Source organism: Parasteatoda tepidariorum, chromosome 7 (genome assembly GCF_043381705.1).
Source record: "Parasteatoda tepidariorum isolate YZ-2023 chromosome 7, CAS_Ptep_4.0, whole genome shotgun sequence".
Classification (NCBI taxonomy): Eukaryota; Metazoa; Arthropoda; class Arachnida; order Araneae; family Theridiidae; genus Parasteatoda; species Parasteatoda tepidariorum.
Genome location: NC_092210.1, coordinates 68511965 through 68530157, shown reverse-complemented (window position 1 = coordinate 68530157; position 18193 = coordinate 68511965). Strand labels below are relative to the sequence as shown.

Below are 18193 nucleotides of genomic sequence, written 5' to 3'. Positions count from 1 at the left end.
ATAACAGAGAATTTCAAACCTGGTGGACTGAGAAATATAGCATGATTCGTAAAGGCGACAAAAGAGTGTGTGTTCTATGTTCTGGAACAGTGGTATGTAGAACATCTTCTGTAAAACGGCATTTTGAAACAAATCACAAACTCGTTAGTCAAAAAAGCGAGCCAGAGCAAAAGGAATTAATTGCAAGTGCAATGAAAGACAGAAATAAATAGTCCGCTTCTATGATTAAATATTGTTATACGAGTGCGGCTAGTTACTCGGCTGCAAATGTCATTGCTCGGCATAGTAAACCTTTTCAAGAGGGAGAGTTTTTGAAGGAAGCCTAGTTAGCAGGCGCGCCCTCACTTTTTGATTATTTCGATAACAGAGATAAGATAATTCCGCTCATCAAAGATAACCCTCTATCTAGAAACATAATAAAAGAAAGAATATTAAAACTGGCCGGAAATGTAGCAGATCAACAAAAAATAGACATTAACTCCTCTCTTTCTATATCGCTATGGCTTGACGAAAGAACTGACATCACTGAAACTGCACGTTTAGCTGTTTTTGCTTGATATTGCGGCGAAAACGTCATTAAGATAGAATTAATTGATATAACATCGTTGTTAACAACTACAATGGGCACGTACGGCTGTTGAAATTTCGTTTATTGAGAAAGAAATTGACTTGAATTTTTTTTTGTAAGAACTGATTATGCTCCAAGTATGGTGGGCAAAAAAAAATGGTTTCATAAGTTTATTTCGTAGGACATTCGATTCATGAATTCCACTGCCTCATTCACCGATAAGCCTTGTGTGCTAAGTGTGGTTTAACATCTCTTGATTATGTAATAGGGTAGTCACAAAAATAGTCAACCTCATTTCGCCGCAAGCTTTAAATAAGCGAAAGTTTGATGCTCTGTTGGATGAAGTCAACTCGGTGTATAATGGCTTATTGATGTATAATAATACTCGCTGGTTGAGCCGCGGGAACGTAATTCAAAGATTTGTTGATTGCGTTTAAGAAATCAGACTGTTTCTGTAAAATGAGGGGAAAATTGAACAATACCCATAGTTGTTGGATGTTATGTGGTTTTCAAAATTTATGTTTTTTACAGACATATGGCAACGTTTCAATGAATTGAATGTGAAGCTTCAAGGCACGAATAAAACGATTATCGTCATGATAGATCTCATTCGCGCTTTTGACGCTTAAAGTGCATATTTTCAGGAATGGTGTTATTACAAGAAACTACAAGTATTTTCCAAACTTGAAAAAAGTATCAACGATTTAGATATACATGAGAAACCAGGTGAAGAAACAGTCACCGAAGAATTTATTTCTGTTATTGATTCTGTAATCAAGGAATTTTCAGCGAGATTTTCCCAGTTCAAAGAATTGTCAGAAACACTCAGATTTATTATGTAGCCTGATGTGACTTTATTTGATAAATTGAACTTGTCCCGATTCGATAGGTTCGAAATTGAGGAATTTGAAATGCACCTGATTGTTTCCTGTCCAGTTCAATATGGATTCAAAAATTTATTGAAACAAGAAAAGAGTTGGAATTAATCGAAACAGAAAGATTGTCAAGCAATATAAGTAAAAAAGTGAATAACAAAATTTTGGAAGAATGTAATTCGTTACCAGACACATCTAACTGTTTGAAGAAGCTGTCTCACGCTATTTTAACTATATTTTTGTCTACCCATGACTGCGAGTCATTATTTTCAGAGATGAATAACAATAAACACTCGCTCAAAAACCGATTGACGGACGATTCCACTTCAGCATACTAATATCTTACAACCCTAATATAAGTTATTTGTCATCTAATCTGCGACAACAGAAGTCACACTGATGTTACTTTAAAGTTTAATTATGCGTAAAACTGAGATATTACAATTTTTTTTTCGTTGTAAATAAAGAGTTTTGAATTGATAATACCTAGTATTATCATTTCCCCAATAATCACGTAAGTCAAAATAATTTGATGACACATCTATGACCTTATTAAAAATTTTTTTAAGAAAAAATGGCACGTTGATACATAAAGGTTCGCCACCCCTTTCTCAGAGCATGGCATACCTTAACCGAATAAAAACCATTTATTCCGTAAATTTTTCACTTTTGCATTTCTCACTACATTTGTGATAATCTATAATTTTTAAAACACGTATTTCGGTAAAATTTTACACTACGAATAAAAAAAATTACCTAATGAACGATTTAAATTCCGTATATTTTGGTTTTATTATCAGAATTGAAGTTTTTGCTGTACAATTTAGTATTTATTTTGTGACAGAAGCATCTTTCCTCGTTTAATGTTTATTAATCAATTTCAAATGCTTGTTCTTACAGAAACTAATTGCCAGCGTAAGTGATAATGAAACACTATTTTTCAGACATTTTTACTTTAAATAACATTAAACTATTTTTAAATATGCACATTTTTATGATATAAATTTGAACTTTTATTAGAGCAAAGAAGTTAGTTTGAAGTAAATATTTTGGAAAAACTAACTACTAATTAAAATTTTATAATTTTAAGCTTTTGATATTTATGCAATTGTAAGATCAGTGCGTACTTTAAATACTTATACTTGAATATAAATATAAAAGTTAGTAATTTTTCTACTTAAAGTTTTCATTATGAATTTTTTATATTATTGCTCATCTAGATGATGAAGATTACTCGAAATATTTCTCCTTTATTTCTGCATTTGTGTAAATATATATTAAATATTCTTAATATTAATTATTCTATATTCTAACTTAAATCTTTTACTAATCTGCATTTATTATTCTTACAGAGGGAGCTCTAGTCGGTAAGTTATAAAAAATACTTCTTTATTTTTAAATGAACCATGGAGGGATTCCAAGAGATTTAAATTAATTTCTCAACAATATTCCTGACAATTTATTTAAAGTTTAACTGTCTGTTAAGNTTCTTACAGAGGGAGCTCTAGTCGGTAAGTTATAAAAAATACTTCTTTAAAATTTTTCAATTTTGGTGTTATTGTTAATTTTTTTAAATGAACCATGGAGGGAATCCAAGAGATTTAAATTAATTTCTCAACAATATTCCTGACAATTTATTTAAAGTTTAACTGTCTGTTAAGCTAAGATTATTTTTCAAAACATTTTCAAATTCTTCGCTGATGTTTCGTTCTTTTACCGAGGTTAAATCTTTGGATGGTATTTGTTTGCTAGGCAAGCAAGAAATTCTATACCCTAGCAAAGAAACCAGCGTGAACTAGTATAGATATTTCCTGGTTACTTTATAATACACATTATTTCTAAACAGAAATTTTAAAAATGATCAAAATATGTCCATGCACATATAATTAAAATGTGACAAATAGAAATGATTTTACCGGGCGCAATCATTTTATTTAATATTTGAGTAGCTTAAATTCTTAAATACTAAATGCTTAAAATATTAATGAAGAAAAAATTAAAAAATTATTTGACTAGATATGCGTTTCTGTAAAAATGTACTACGTTATTCAGAAGTGGCAGATTTAGAAATAAACGAAACTAATTTAAGAAAACTAGGCATATTCATTTACCTCTAAGCGGCTTATAAAGTTATAATTCAGAAACATAAGCAATACGCAGAATTCCAATCAATCTTAATAACTCAAAGATTTATTGGATAGATTATTTAAATAAAATTTTCTTGCATGCTTAATAAATGCTCAAATGACTGTTTAAAAATTATGTATGTACATAAATGTTCCGTATATTTTTAGGAGTTGACAGAGGATGTAAGTCATAAATACTTTATTTCTAATGACTTTATTATAAAACGAAGTATGAAAAAATCATTTTACGTAAAAAAAAATTAAAATTAAATTAAATAAATTTATACTAACTTGAATACTTATTTTATATATTGACTTATATTGACTTATATTTGAATACTTATTGTGGCAAGGAAATCCTTAGTCTTAAGCTTTAAAAGTTTCGAAATTAAATATCGAATGTCTAAGCTAATATACTTTGATTATGCAATTTTGTATGGAAGATCAACAATCTTGGCTATAGTAATCAATCTCAATGGAAGGGAGGTGCCATGGACAGCAGGCGCTGGCGTTTGTCAGGTGTTGCGGCAGCCAAGGCTTTCAAATGGCTGTTGAAGCTGACAAAGAAAGAAAACGAAGAATCAATCTTATTTACATTTTTAATGCAATTTATTTTTTTATGCTTTTATTGTATAATTAAAACTCAACTATTTACATTGCATTATAATACACACCGTAAATGAAACATCGGATATTGTCTAAAATATAATGAGTCTAAGATATAATATCTAACAATTGAACAAAGATATAATGATGATAACTTATAGAAATTATCGCAAAAATGTATTTACATAATCCATTAAATAAAATAAAACCGTAATTTTAACACATTTTGAGCATAAAATTTGAGTTTGAGTAGAAGTATCTTTAAAATTTAGCTAACGGATATATTAAAAAATAATTATTTTGAAAAATAAAATTTTAAGTAGTTCCAAATATAGTTATTATAAAGTGTACTATTTTTTTTAATGTAATAAAAATTGCTTTGTTCTGTTGCAGTGGAAAGAGGAATTTCAGGTAAGAAATAGTTTGCTTTTTAACTGCATATAAAAAGAATATTTCCTAACTGATTAGTTATTCTGCTCTTAATACTTCAGATTCTTGCAACCGACAAGAAGGCTCACTTCTATTTCTCGTAATAGATTCTTATTTATCACTTTTTTTAATTCGATATTTTCCCCAAAAAGAGATTTTTACTGATAAAATACATAATTAATATAAATTTATGTAAGAGCGTTTAGTTTATATGTTAATAGCAACGAAACGAATGAATACCCGGATTTAGAAAAGTATATAGTTTGCGTGTTTTCTGTCTGTACATGAAACTCATAAACTTTGTAGTATTATATTAAAAATCACAATTATATTTATCTGATTCAAGATTAGGAAAAATCTTCATTAAGTTATAAAATATATCTAAGTTTCATAATTGTAACATTTTAGTTTTTTTATTTCTTAATAAAAAAAAAGTTCCCTTAGTAAAATAATTATATATTTAAAGATGGATCAGAAATTTTAGAATGACCAGCTATAACTATTCGACCATACAAATAAATGAAACAAAAATTTCCAAAAAACGAAATATTATTCATCCAAATTCTTTACTAATTTCCTTTTAAAAAACTCGCTGCTACGGGAGATATAATGAAGTGAAAATTTATTTCCACTTTATTAAGGTGCAAAATTCAACTGACTTTCGGTTGAAATAGTGCCATAGTATCGAAATTCAAGTTTAAAATGCAATTATTTTCATGATATTATAGTTTAGCTTAACCCTTATGATGCAACAGTTTTATCGTTAGCTTAAAAGATGCAACAGTTTTGAGCGATATTATAGTTCACCTTAGATAAAAAACATTTCCGAAGTCTCGTGCTTTTTTCGCACTGTCTCTTTAATTCATTATTATAAATTCTGAAATTGTTCTATTGTGGCAATATTTCAAGAATTCATTAAGCTTCAAAATATTTCAAATTAATGGAAAGTACTCTGAAAATATTTAAAATATGAAGTAGGTAATACATATTTTATCATTTAATTATCTTTTCTAATATTTATATGGTTTTTTCCTCATTAGTCAGTAAATTTGTCAGTAATTAGTAAAATAAGTATAAAATTAATAAATCAGTAACATTTTTAAAAGTTATCTTTACATATTCAGCTATAATAAGATCTTAAAAATTAAACTAATTTGTGTTATAGATGTTTTATATACTGTTATGTAAAATGTTCGCAAATACCGAAATTGGAAATAGACGCAAACTCGTTAATAAAACATCAAAAATAAAGCGATACAATCATTGTAGATATATTTGAAGAGAGTTATTCTTCTTTTTCTAAGCTTTGATTTTCAAACAACCTGTTTTAATGCAACAGTACGCACTAGTATACAGGCAAATAGATTCAACATTATCATAATAAAAATTATAAAAGCTTTATTATTTACTATTGTTTTTAGCGTCTAATAATGAAAAACACGTGGCAGCTGTAAACAAAATTTCCCAGAAACGCTTTCTATTACATTTTTTATAAACGTTTTCTATGCTCTTTTATTTAATGATTAAAATTGTTGATTTGGAAGAAATTTTTCCCATTTACAGGAATTATTAATAATGGTAAGTGGAAGTTTATTGATATTTGTCCAAAATATTTCAAGAAATTAATTTAATCACTCACAGTAGAAATTTATTTACCGATATTTATTATTTGAAAAATGGATTAGAATATTTATATGAATTATTATTTTTTCATTTGAATGCATCATTTTTAGTTTTTATGACAGGTTAGGCTTAAGTTTGAATGGATTAACTTTTTTAAGTTCATGAGCATATGTTCCTTAATAGTCAACATTATTAACGCTTTTCCTCAAGCATTATTATAACGCTAAGATGTTGACTTTCCTTAAGTTAACAACAATCACCTGCTGTAAATAACAATACTTTTCAAATTTAATTCTAGATTCACTCTTGCTTTCAAAACATACAATAATTCTTTTTAGTTTTCATTACGCTTTTGCAAGCTTTTCATTTCGCTAAGAAACTTAAAAAGAGTTGCTAAATGAGTTTAGGTATCAATGAGTTTACTTAATTTTTACACTCATCACATTTAACATGAGGGAAAATATGATGTGTGTCGCCTGTATGTATTATCTTTTTAATATAAAAATGTTTTTATCCATTAAGTCTTTGTTTATACATTTTATTCAATAACAAACTTCTTGTCTGTACTATATAGCTGCTGGTGCAGTAAGCGGTAAGAAGACGTTTATTGTGATACATATTTTTGTTATAGTAACAAGTTAATGTTATAGTAACTTCGAAAAAAATCTGTTCCTTTTTCGAAATAAAGTTGTTTTAAAAATGGGTCATTTTAAAAGACCACATATAATAATTTGCCCTTAAACAAAATTAATGAAATCACATATCACTTTCAAAATACAAAAACTATGATAGAAGATATCAAACAATTAATATATCTATATATAAAATTTGAAATGTAAATAAAAAGCTATCAAACTTTCACTGAGCATTATTAAGTACAATGATTTTCATTAAGTACATTCACTATTAAATTTTTAATCCTATTTGGATCGATTAATATAAATTATGAACAAAATTATACATTTAAGATCAATTATAAATATTGCTTATTTCTATAAATAATGCCATAAGAAGAGGTTTCAAATCGGATTAAACAAAAAATCTCATAAAACTGACAATAAAATTTAAGATCTTGAATTAAAATGTTTAAATTTTTTATTTCCTTTTATCTCGCTCTATTTACCATAATTTATAGTACATACAAAGTCTACATGTTTCTAAATTCATGACATTCTCTTTGACAAAAAATAACACCGCTATTGCCCAGACTTCATTTTTAAGGGCTTTAACAGAACTAGAAATAAAAAAAAATAAGATATAGTGAAAAAGAACTTCAAGATTTCAAAAAATTTGACATGATGAACATGAATGACCATTTCAAAATTTTAATTTGATGAAGACCATTTCAAAATTTTAATATGTGTATTCTGGGTTTATTCGGTGCAAACAGAAGGATTTATAAATGTATGAGTGACTCAACATAATTTTAGAACTATTTCAATAAATTCATATTAAAAAGAATTATCTATATACTTTTTGGGAGTCCTCAATTCAATAGAACGCTGTTTGTGTATATTTAATATTTAATTTAACTATATACCTAAAATTTTCTTTTTCTTTTGAATGAATGTTAATCTGAATATTTTTTGTTGGCTTCAGATCTCACGGAACATTGAAGTAAGTTCATTTTATAATTTTAACCATTCAAACTACTACTATATCTAATTATCTTAAACGCAGAGTAAACTATTATTTGTATTTTGTAATTGGATACCAGTAAGCAACGTCAGGCGTTGGTTAACCAATCAGGATCGACACATTGACGTGGCATCGCTTTCAGGCGTACAAATAAATCTGAATCGAAAATTTATTCAGTTTGGTTATAAGACCAAACTTTTAAGTTGTAACATTACATGCCATACAGATACATGTGATGATTAGACACATCCATATGTGATTATTTTCACGTACCCAATTGTGTAATTTAAATATTTTGTGTACTATTTGCTTTGATTTTTCTGCAGAATTTATTTTAATTAAAAGAAAATATGAAATTATGTAGCGAATGTATAAGCAGTTGTGTGTATTGTATCTAAATATATTTTACTTGATATTAGGTTTACAATTTTTTTTAAAATTATCATCAGTAATTAAAAGTAGTTAAAACATTTTTAATACTTCATTAATATATTTTTTAATAGCGGGCACTTGTGATGTATTGTCCCATTGTACAGGAGTTCCAGAGCTGCTACTCTCTTCTCGTTACCCAGTGGGCACCTGTGGCGAAGCGTCGCCCACAATCACAAGCAAGTTTATAGGGCGGGTCTCAATCACATCAAGGAGAAAGGGCATAGAACACAGAGAGAAAGAAAAATCCACGCTTTGAGCGGGATTCGAACCCGCAACCATCGACTCCGCAGTCGGGCACGCTAACCACTCGGCCACCTGGTCGGCATTTCATTAATATAAGAGATGCATTAAATTACCTTTTAAATGTAAGCAACTAGTTAGATATTCCGAAGAAATTCGTATAAATAAATTCGACGCAATGGGCTGAACTTAATTTCTAACTTTAATCTCTGAGTTACCTTTTTCTTTAGTGCTTCCATATTAATTTATTATGAATTATATTACGATATCAGGCGTGATTAGCGTTATATACACTGTTTGAAATTTCTCCGAAAAAATGGTTAAATGACAATTTATTTAATCGTTATTTTACCACGCTCAAACAAAACAGTCAAATATAAACAAATGAATAAGATGGTAATCAAGCTGTAACTGGGAGAACAAAATGTTTATTAACTGCTTTCACTGAATACTGTAAAACAACTAGGATTTTATCGAACCAACTAAGTCAGCCTAAGGAAGCCACGTAGTTCCTAATAACTGCACGCATAATTTAGTCGAGAAGGCTAATGCGTCTGTCTCAAAACCAGCATAAATGGAGTTCGATTCCCAGAGTTGACACCACAATATTTCTTCCATTCCCTTCAACACATGAAGTGTTTCTTGTGTTCTGCACTCCCCGAATTGTTTCCAACACTCTGAAACGCCCATTATCTAACGAAATGCCTAGATTTTTGTTCAGTTAAATTTATTAAACAGGTTCAAAAACAGTAAAGGCATAAAATGTTCTTTATGGTAATCGGATGGCCAGACTGTTGCTGGTTATTTTACCATAATTTCACAAAGAAAATTCCAACAGTGCACGTATGCTTCCTTATAATTTCACTTTAAACTACAATATTTGAATTTGATAAATTTAGTATTTAAAGTCATTTAGTTATTATCACGAGTGTTTAATTACATTTTGTGTGAAAACTCTTTATTGGTCTGTCACCATTAAAAAAAATATTTAATTTAAATAGAATTGCACTAAAATATATAACCAAACTTTCTAACTTATTCTAAAAAAATTACGTTACTATTGTGACGATACTTACGACTGTGAGTTACAAAATTGTATGATTTCTTCTGTAATATATCTTTGTATCGTCATATTATCCAACTAGGCGAATATAATGAATCAAAGGAATAAAAATTTCGTATACATTTAAAGATTAAATAAACGTGAATACACTCGTAAATACATATTGGGAATAATATTTTCCCTACTTAATTTCATGTAACTAATTTTTTTAAATCCATCTAGGGAACGCAGGGGTTTAATTGTGAGGGTATTTGTTTTGCAAATTCATCAAAAAAACATATTTAATATAATGTTAAACTCATGAATGTTTTTTTCAACAATAATTCGGACGGTTACCTTCATCCTGGTTTGTATTTGAAACTAAAATGTTGCTCAGCTTGTTCATAATATTTTTTAAAGGTTATTTTTATCCACACTACCCACACTATATGGGACTAGTGTGGATAAACTTGATAATTTGTTAAGTAGTAAAGTGATGAACCAGAACATACACTTAAGATGTAATTGCTGGCGTAATTATTTCTCGTCTCAATATTTGAGAAATGTCTTTTTGCCAGAAAAAAAAGAAAGATTCAAGAATNAAGTGGAAGTTTATTGATATTTGTCCAAAATATTTCAAGAAATTAATTTAATCACTCATAGAAGAAATTTATTTACCGATATTTATTATTTGAAAAATGGATTAGAATATTTATATGAATTATTATTTTTTTATTTGAATGCATAATTTTTAGTTTTTATGACAGGTTAGGCTTATGCTTGAATAGATTAACTATTTTGAGTTCATGAGCAAATGTTCCTTACTAGTAGACATTATTAACGCTTTTCCTCAAGTATTATTATAACTTTAAGAAGTTGACTTTCCTTAAATTAACAACAATCGCCTGCTGCAAATAACAATACATTTCAAATTTAATTCTAGATTCACTCTTGTTTTCAAAGCATGCAATATTTCCTTTTAGTTTTTATTACGATTTTGCATGCTTTTCATTTCGCTAAGAAATTTTAAAAAAGTTGCTAATTGAGTTTAGGTATCAATGAGTTTACTTAATTTTTTCACTCATCGCATTTAACATGAGGAAAAATATGATCTGTGTCGTCTGTATGTATTATCTTTTCAATCTAAAAATATATTTATCCATTAAGTCTTTGTTTATACATTTTATTCACTAACAAAATTTTTGTATGTACTATGTAGCTGCTGATGCAGTAAGCGGTAAGAAGATGTTATTTATGCTACATATTTTTGTTATAGTAACAAGTTAATGTTATAGTAACTTTGAAAAAAAATCTGTCCCTTTTTCGAAATAAAGTTGTGTTGAGAATGGCTCAATTTAACAGATCACATGTAATAATTTGCTCTTAAACAAAATTAATAAAATCAAATATCACTTTCAAAATACAAGAACGATGATAGAAGATATCAAACAATTTATATATCTATATATAAAATTTGAAATGTAAATAAAAAAAGCTGCCAAACTTTCAATGAGCATTATTAAGAAAAATGATTTTCTTGAAGTATATTCACTATCAAATTTTTAATCCTATTCGGATCGATTAATATAAATTATGAACAAAATTATACATTTAAGATCAATTCTTAATATTGTTTATTTCTATAAATAATACCATAAGAAGAGGTTTCAAAGCAGATTAAAATCTCATAAAACTGACAATAAAATTTAAGATCCTGTATTAAAATGTTTAAATTTTTTATTTCCTTTCATTTCACTCTATTTACCATAAATTATCATGCATTCAAAGTGTATATATTTCTAAATTCATGACATTCTCTTTGACAAAAAATACCGTCGCTATTGCCCAGATTTCATTTTAACGGGCTTTAACAGAACTAGAAATACAAAAAAAGTAAGATATAGTGAAAAAGAACTTCAAGATTTCAAAACATTTTACCTGATGAACAATTTAAAGACAATTTCAAAATTTCAATATGTGTATTCTACTCTATATGGGTTTATTCGGTACAAACAGAATTATTTATAAATATATGAATGACTCAACATAATTTTAAAACTATTTCAATAAATTCATATTGAAAAGAATTATCTATATACTTTTTTGAGTCCTTAATTCAATAGAACTCTGTTTGTGCATATTTAGTAATTAACTTAATTATATAGCTAAGAAGTTAATTTTTTTCTTCTTTTGAATGAATGTTAATATGAATGTTTTTTGTTCGCTTCAGATCTCACGGCACATGGAAGTAAGTTAATTTTATAATTTTAACCATTCAAACTTCTACTATATCTAATTATCTTAAAACAGAGTAAACTATTATCTGTATTTTGTAATTGGTTACCAGTAAGCACCGTCAGGCGTTGGTTAACCAATCAGGATCGACACATAGACGTGGCATCGCTTTCAGGTATACAAATAAATCTGAACCGAAAATTTACTCAGTTTGCTTATAAGATGCTTTTAAGTTGTTTTTAAGTTGTAACATTACATGCCATACATATACATGTGATGATTAGACCCACCCATACGGGATTAGTTTCACATACCCAATTGTGTAATTTAAATATTTTGTGTACTATTAGCTTTGATTTTTCTGCAAAATTTAATTTAATTAAAATAAAATATGAAATTCTGAAGCGAATGTATAAGCAGTTTTGTGTATTGTATCTAAACATATTTTACTTGATAATAGGTTTACAATTTTTTTTTAAAATTATCATCAGTTATTAAAAGTAGTTAAAGCATTTTTAATATTTCATTAATATATTTTTAATGGCGGGCACTTCTGATGTATTGTCCCATTGGCCAGGAGTTCCAGAGCTGCTACTCTCTTCTTGTTAACCAGTGGGCACCTGTGGCGAAGCCACGACGGTGGAGCAGCGTAGCCCACGTCGCACACAACCACAAACAAGTTTATAGGGCGGGTCACAATCACACCAAGGAGAAAGGACATAGAAAAGGACAAAGAATTGTCCATGCTTTGAGCGGGATTCGAACCCGCAACCATCGTCTTCGTTGTCGGGCACGCTAACCACTCGGGCACCTGGTCGGCATTTCATTTGCATAAAAGATTCATTAAATTACATTTTAAATGTAAGTAACTAGTTAGATATTCCGAAGAAATTCTTATAAATAAATTCGACGCAATGGGCTGAACTTAATTTCTAACTTTAATCTCTGAGTTCGTTAGTGCTTCTATCTAAATTTAGTATGAATCTTATAGTGATATCAGACAGTCTTATAGTGAATCTTATAGTGATTCAAACAGTGTATATGACGCGATTAGCGTCATATACACTGTTTGAAATGTCTCAGAAAAAATGGTTAAATGACAATTTATTTAATCGTTATTTTACAACGTTCAAACATTTAGTCAAAAATACACAAATAAATAAGCTTGCAATCAAACTGTAACTGGGAGAACAAAATGTTTATTAACTGCTTTAACTTAATACAGTTAAACAACTAGGATTTTATCGCACCAACTAAGTCAGCCTAAGGAAGACACGTAGTTCCAATAACTGCACGCATAATTTAGTCGAGAGGGCTAATGCGTCAGTCTCAAGACCAACATAAGTGGAGTTCGAATCCCAGAGTTGACACCACAATATTTCTTCCATTCCCTTCAACACATGAAGTGTTTATTGCGTTCTGTACTCCCGAATCGTTTCCAACACTCTGAAATGCCCATTATCTAACGAAATGCCTCGATTTTTGTTCAGTTAAATTTATTAAACGGGTTGAAAAACCGTAAAGGTATAAAATGTTCTTTATGGTAAACTTTACGGATAATCGGATAGCCCGACTGTTGCTGGTTATTTTACCATAATTTCACAATGAAAATTCCAACAGTGCATGTATGCTTCCTTGTAATTTCACTTTAAACTACATTATTTGAATTTGATAAATTTAGTATTTAACACTAGTAAAACGGAAAATTGGCATATAGCTATATTGCCCAAAAGCAGTCAAAATAACTACATTGTGAATGCGTAAATAATTTTGTTTAAAATTAATTTTTAACGTTTTTTGTATTATTTGCAGTTTTACAATAAATTACTAGTAAATACTACCAATAAAAAAATTATATGTTGCACAACAAGTCGCAAAATTCTAAGAAATTGCTTCATTATATACATCATTGCTTTTCTAATTGAAATTAAAAGCAGTCAAAATGACTTCTTCAGGCAATCTAGTGTTAAAGTCATTCATTATTATCACGAGTTTTTAATTACATTTTCTGTGAAAACTCCTTATTGGTCTCTCACCATTAAAATAAATATTAAATTTAAATAGAATTGCACAAAAATATATAACATAACTTTCTAACTTATTCTAAAAAAATTACGTTACTATTGTGACGGTACTTACTAGAGTGAGTTATAAAATTTTATGATTCCTTCTGTAATATATATCTTTGTATCATCATATTAACCCACTAGGCGAATATAATGAATCAAAGGAACAAAAATTTCTTAAACGTTTAAAGATTAAATAAGCGTGAATACACTCGTAAATACAAATAGGGAAAAATATTTTCACTACTTAATTTTATGTAACTCATTTTTTTTAAATCTATCTCGGGGACGCAGGGGCTAATTTGTGAGGGTACTGTTTTTGCAAATTCGTCAAAAGAAACATATTTAATATAATGTTAAACTCATGAAAGTTTTTTTTTCAATAATTCTGACGTTTACCTTCATCCTGGTTTGCATTTGGAATTACAATGCTGGTCAGCTTGTTCATAATACTTTTTAAAGGTTATTTTTATCCACACTACCCTCACTACATGGGACTAGAGTGGATAAACTTGATAATTTTTTAAGTAGTAAAGTGATGAACCAGCACATACACTTAAGAAGATGTAATTACTGGCAAGAAGAATCGATTATTATAATTTCCAAATCTATAAGCAGCTTATCTACCAAAATATTTTTTTTAAAGAAATGAAGAAAATAGCCAGTACAAAATTTTCCTCACTCCATGCAAAGATTTTGTTGTTTTTCATTTCTTACATAAAACATATAAGTTTTACTTTCGCTAAAAACCACAAGCGTGGCTTTTGAGAAGTGTTATTTAGTTGAGACACGTTTGAGAATGTTTAATTCTTCTGCCTTGATAAGAACAGAACCCAAAATTTTATTTGCAGATAATTTAAAAAAAACACAAATTAAAGTTTAATAGATGGTTTGACAGTATACAAATCTAAGTAGTGAATTTATAATACAACACAATGCAGCAAATTTATGCAAAAAATGATTTTATTATTTAAAACATAATAGAAAAATACTACTCCATAATTTGGCATTAGCGCAAAAACTTGAAAATATAAAAGTATTTTCAATTTTTTCTTCACAAAATTATATTTTTTCCTAAGAATACAAACTTTTACTTCAAAATAAACTAAATTGAAGAATACAGTGTAAAATCTTACTGCAAAAAAAACACAGATATATTACTTAAACTATATATGATCTAACGTTTTGCTTCTTGAAAATATCAGTTCATAATTCTTTTAATTTTGTAGAAATTTCATATCTTAATGTATACACGCTGAAATGAGCTACTTTAAGCAGTTAATCTTTCAATAATTTCCTTAAATGGATAAATTCGAAAAAGAAATATTTTCAGCGGTTCTCTAATTTTTAGATATGTTCTTACATATTATTATTGAAAATGAAAAAAAAACTATATGAAATACTAACAAAATTATTTTTCACCTATTCTAAACGAAGAAAATCAGTATTAAAAGTATCTGATAAATACAAATGCAAAACCAGAAATATAACAAATAAAATTTAATAATATTTATCATTTAAAAAATGTAAATAGCACAGCAATTACTTTCATTCATAAAAATATATAACAGCTTTTATTTTAAGATTGAGTTAGTAATTTTATAATAAATATGTGTACTTTTCTAGATCTCTTGGGAGTCGTAGGTAATAAAAATTTTTATTTTTCATTTTTATATTTATCTTGTCTTATTTTATTAATTTTTTTTCAAGATGTAAAAAAGAAAATATAAAAAATCACACAGTTGATAATTATGAATGCTATTTCAAAATTTTGACAGTCACACTGCTTTTTAATGTAACTTATGCTATGAATCAAGGCTTTTTTTTTGTTTTTTGCACATTTAAACTTCATTTTTTTTTGCAAAGTTTGTGCTAAAGGTGAAATAATTCGTTATTTTCCTTACTTCTACACAATATTCTATCAGAAATGACTTTTTAAGATCTAAAACCTTTGATACTACAAATTTTTAATCGGAATTCAGATTGCTTATTTATTTGTTTTTTTTAGGAATTCGTAAGGAGTCTTTTTAAAGCTAAATATTTTTCGAAGCAATAAAGAACTAAAATGGCAATTTCTTCACTTTATAGAATCCGAGATATGAAATATATTCCCTATCTATTTGAGTAATTTAACTAGCTCCCCTAAGTTTCGGTGTTGCAAATTTTATTGTATTAAACTAACTTTTTTCCGGGATCGGAGGTTGTCTTAAATTAAAACGAAACAGCCAGCTAACTTAATGTTTATTTCAATACCATTTAATATTTCATTAAAACCGTGCTTTTGTCAGTCGCTAACGAATAAGCATCAATTATTAAAAAACTCAATTATTACTCTCTGAAGAACATCTATAGAGTTACTCTCTATTTTTGGAAAGCAAGATGAAGTGCCCAAAACAATATAAATTATGTCTTAGTAAAACAAAAGAAATTTATGTTTATGATAATATAAATTTCATTTTATATAACTTTATTAAAAGTTGCAGAAAAAGTCTCATTGTTTGTTTCAATAAATTATTTTGGGTAGCTATTTTTTTAGCAAATGTTATAAGTATTATAAAGAAGTTTAAAAAAAAAGAAAAGAAAAAGCGGGAAAGAAAACACCATTTTTTTAAAAATGTCAATGATACATATCTGCTTTTTTCAACCTATAATGTTGTAAAACAATTAAATTAGTGTCAGAATTCGTTTTTTAAATACAATAAGAAAAAATGTGAGCCTTGACAGTGCACCCTTTTTTATTAACTAAAAATTGGATTTTAAATTATTTAGTTAAATATTGAATAATAGATGTCAAAAATTTTAAATTAATTTTTGTATGTGATTATTTTAATTAACAGGAGATGCTGTTGATCGTAAGTATAATATTTAAATAAGAAATATTTGTTCTTTTTTCAAATAATTATAGTTTGATGTCAAATTGCTTTAAAGTTAAGTTTGTAGTTAAGAAAGCAAGAAGAAAGTGAAACTATAAATTATAGAAAGTACGGAGATGGAAAGTTTCAAAAAAAAATTAAATCTGAACTTGACTTTTTAATTATATTTAATGATAAATTTTCGAGATTTTAGACTTTTGTTGGAAATTAGATATTTTATTTTCGAAATTCCAAATTTTCAATGTGAATATAAATACAGGCTCCGCTTATGCCTCAAATTTTGAAATGTAAGAAAAAATAATACTTCGACCACTGCAACTATGTTAGATAAGCTCCTTTAAATGATGTACCAGAATTCGTTCATTTTTGATAATGTTCAATCACCTCTTTTAAATTTACTTTATTAATCTAAATTGTAATCTTGATAGTAAATCTTTTGTTTATTAAATTTTCTTGAGCCTTATAAAAAGATCGTGACTCTTAACACAAACTATTTTGAATAAAATTCAACAAAAATTTTAACAAAACATATCTTAAGGGCAAAATGGTGGTATATCTTGTAAATTAAATTGATAATTTAACTTAAATATACATGATATACTTATATACATGAGATTAATTACTGATTATAATAACATATTTCAGATGTTGGTCATGCTGGTAAGGCTTTTAAAAATAGATATAAATGTATGCTATGTTATATATCTTTTCACAAAAGCAGCACTCAAGTTTCACCTTACATACTCTCACTGCTCAGCAAATTATTTCTAAAAAGAGAAATAGCCTGAACTAAGTGACGTTTAAAATATTTTTTCTGTTAAAACAGAAATCATGTATTATTCTGTTTCAGTATAAAATGGTATTTGAAAATATATTTTGCATTTAAAAAAATTAAATTGACATTTGTAACGCATTTTGCTACGCAAAGATTTGAATTTCATAACATTTTCTTAGTCCAAAAATAATATTAACATAGTGTATGATTAACTTTAACTTTGATAAAGTCAGGAATTTTGATATATCAAAAATTTAAGAAAATTTTAAGAGTAGATATAACTTTAATACCAATAGAAATTATCATCCAAAAGGAAAATAGGACCCGAATAATATATTTTGATTATAAATATTTCTTTTACTTGCATTTTACTGTAAAATATTCCAGATCAAATTCAGGTAAAATTACCGAAACTTAGGGCGTCGATGCTTTTAATCGTTAAATTAATTTTAACCAGAACATATTTCGGAACAAAAAACCTGATAAACAGAAATATTTACATCAGTCATTACCTAAAATCATGAAATTACTTTATTTAAATACTTATTACAGTAAAAATTACTGTATAATATACAACGGTAAAAATAGACTTTACGAATAATGAGTCTAAAGTGCCGTTTCTTTATTTCAAAATTTGATCGATATCGTAATTTAAAGTGTACTTG

General features: G+C 27.6%; 1 protein-coding gene across 1 annotated transcript in view; it reads left to right on the top strand.

Moving 5' to 3' along the window:
• The window catches only part of LOC107438687 (uncharacterized), a 37223-nt gene that overhangs the window by 3945 nt on the left and 15085 nt on the right, over positions 1–18193 (top strand). Inside the window, exons 6-15 of the mRNA XM_071183798.1 lie at positions 2344–2358; positions 2940–2954; positions 3738–3752; positions 4569–4586; positions 6168–6182; positions 10799–10816; positions 11810–11827; positions 15507–15524; positions 16718–16732; positions 17399–17413. Of these exons, the coding sequence (XP_071039899.1) occupies positions 2344–2358; positions 2940–2954; positions 3738–3752; positions 4569–4586; positions 6168–6182; positions 10799–10816; positions 11810–11827; positions 15507–15524; positions 16718–16732; positions 17399–17413 (162 nt within the window). The remainder of the gene's footprint in view (positions 1–2343; positions 2359–2939; positions 2955–3737; positions 3753–4568; positions 4587–6167; positions 6183–10798; positions 10817–11809; positions 11828–15506; positions 15525–16717; positions 16733–17398; positions 17414–18193) is intronic.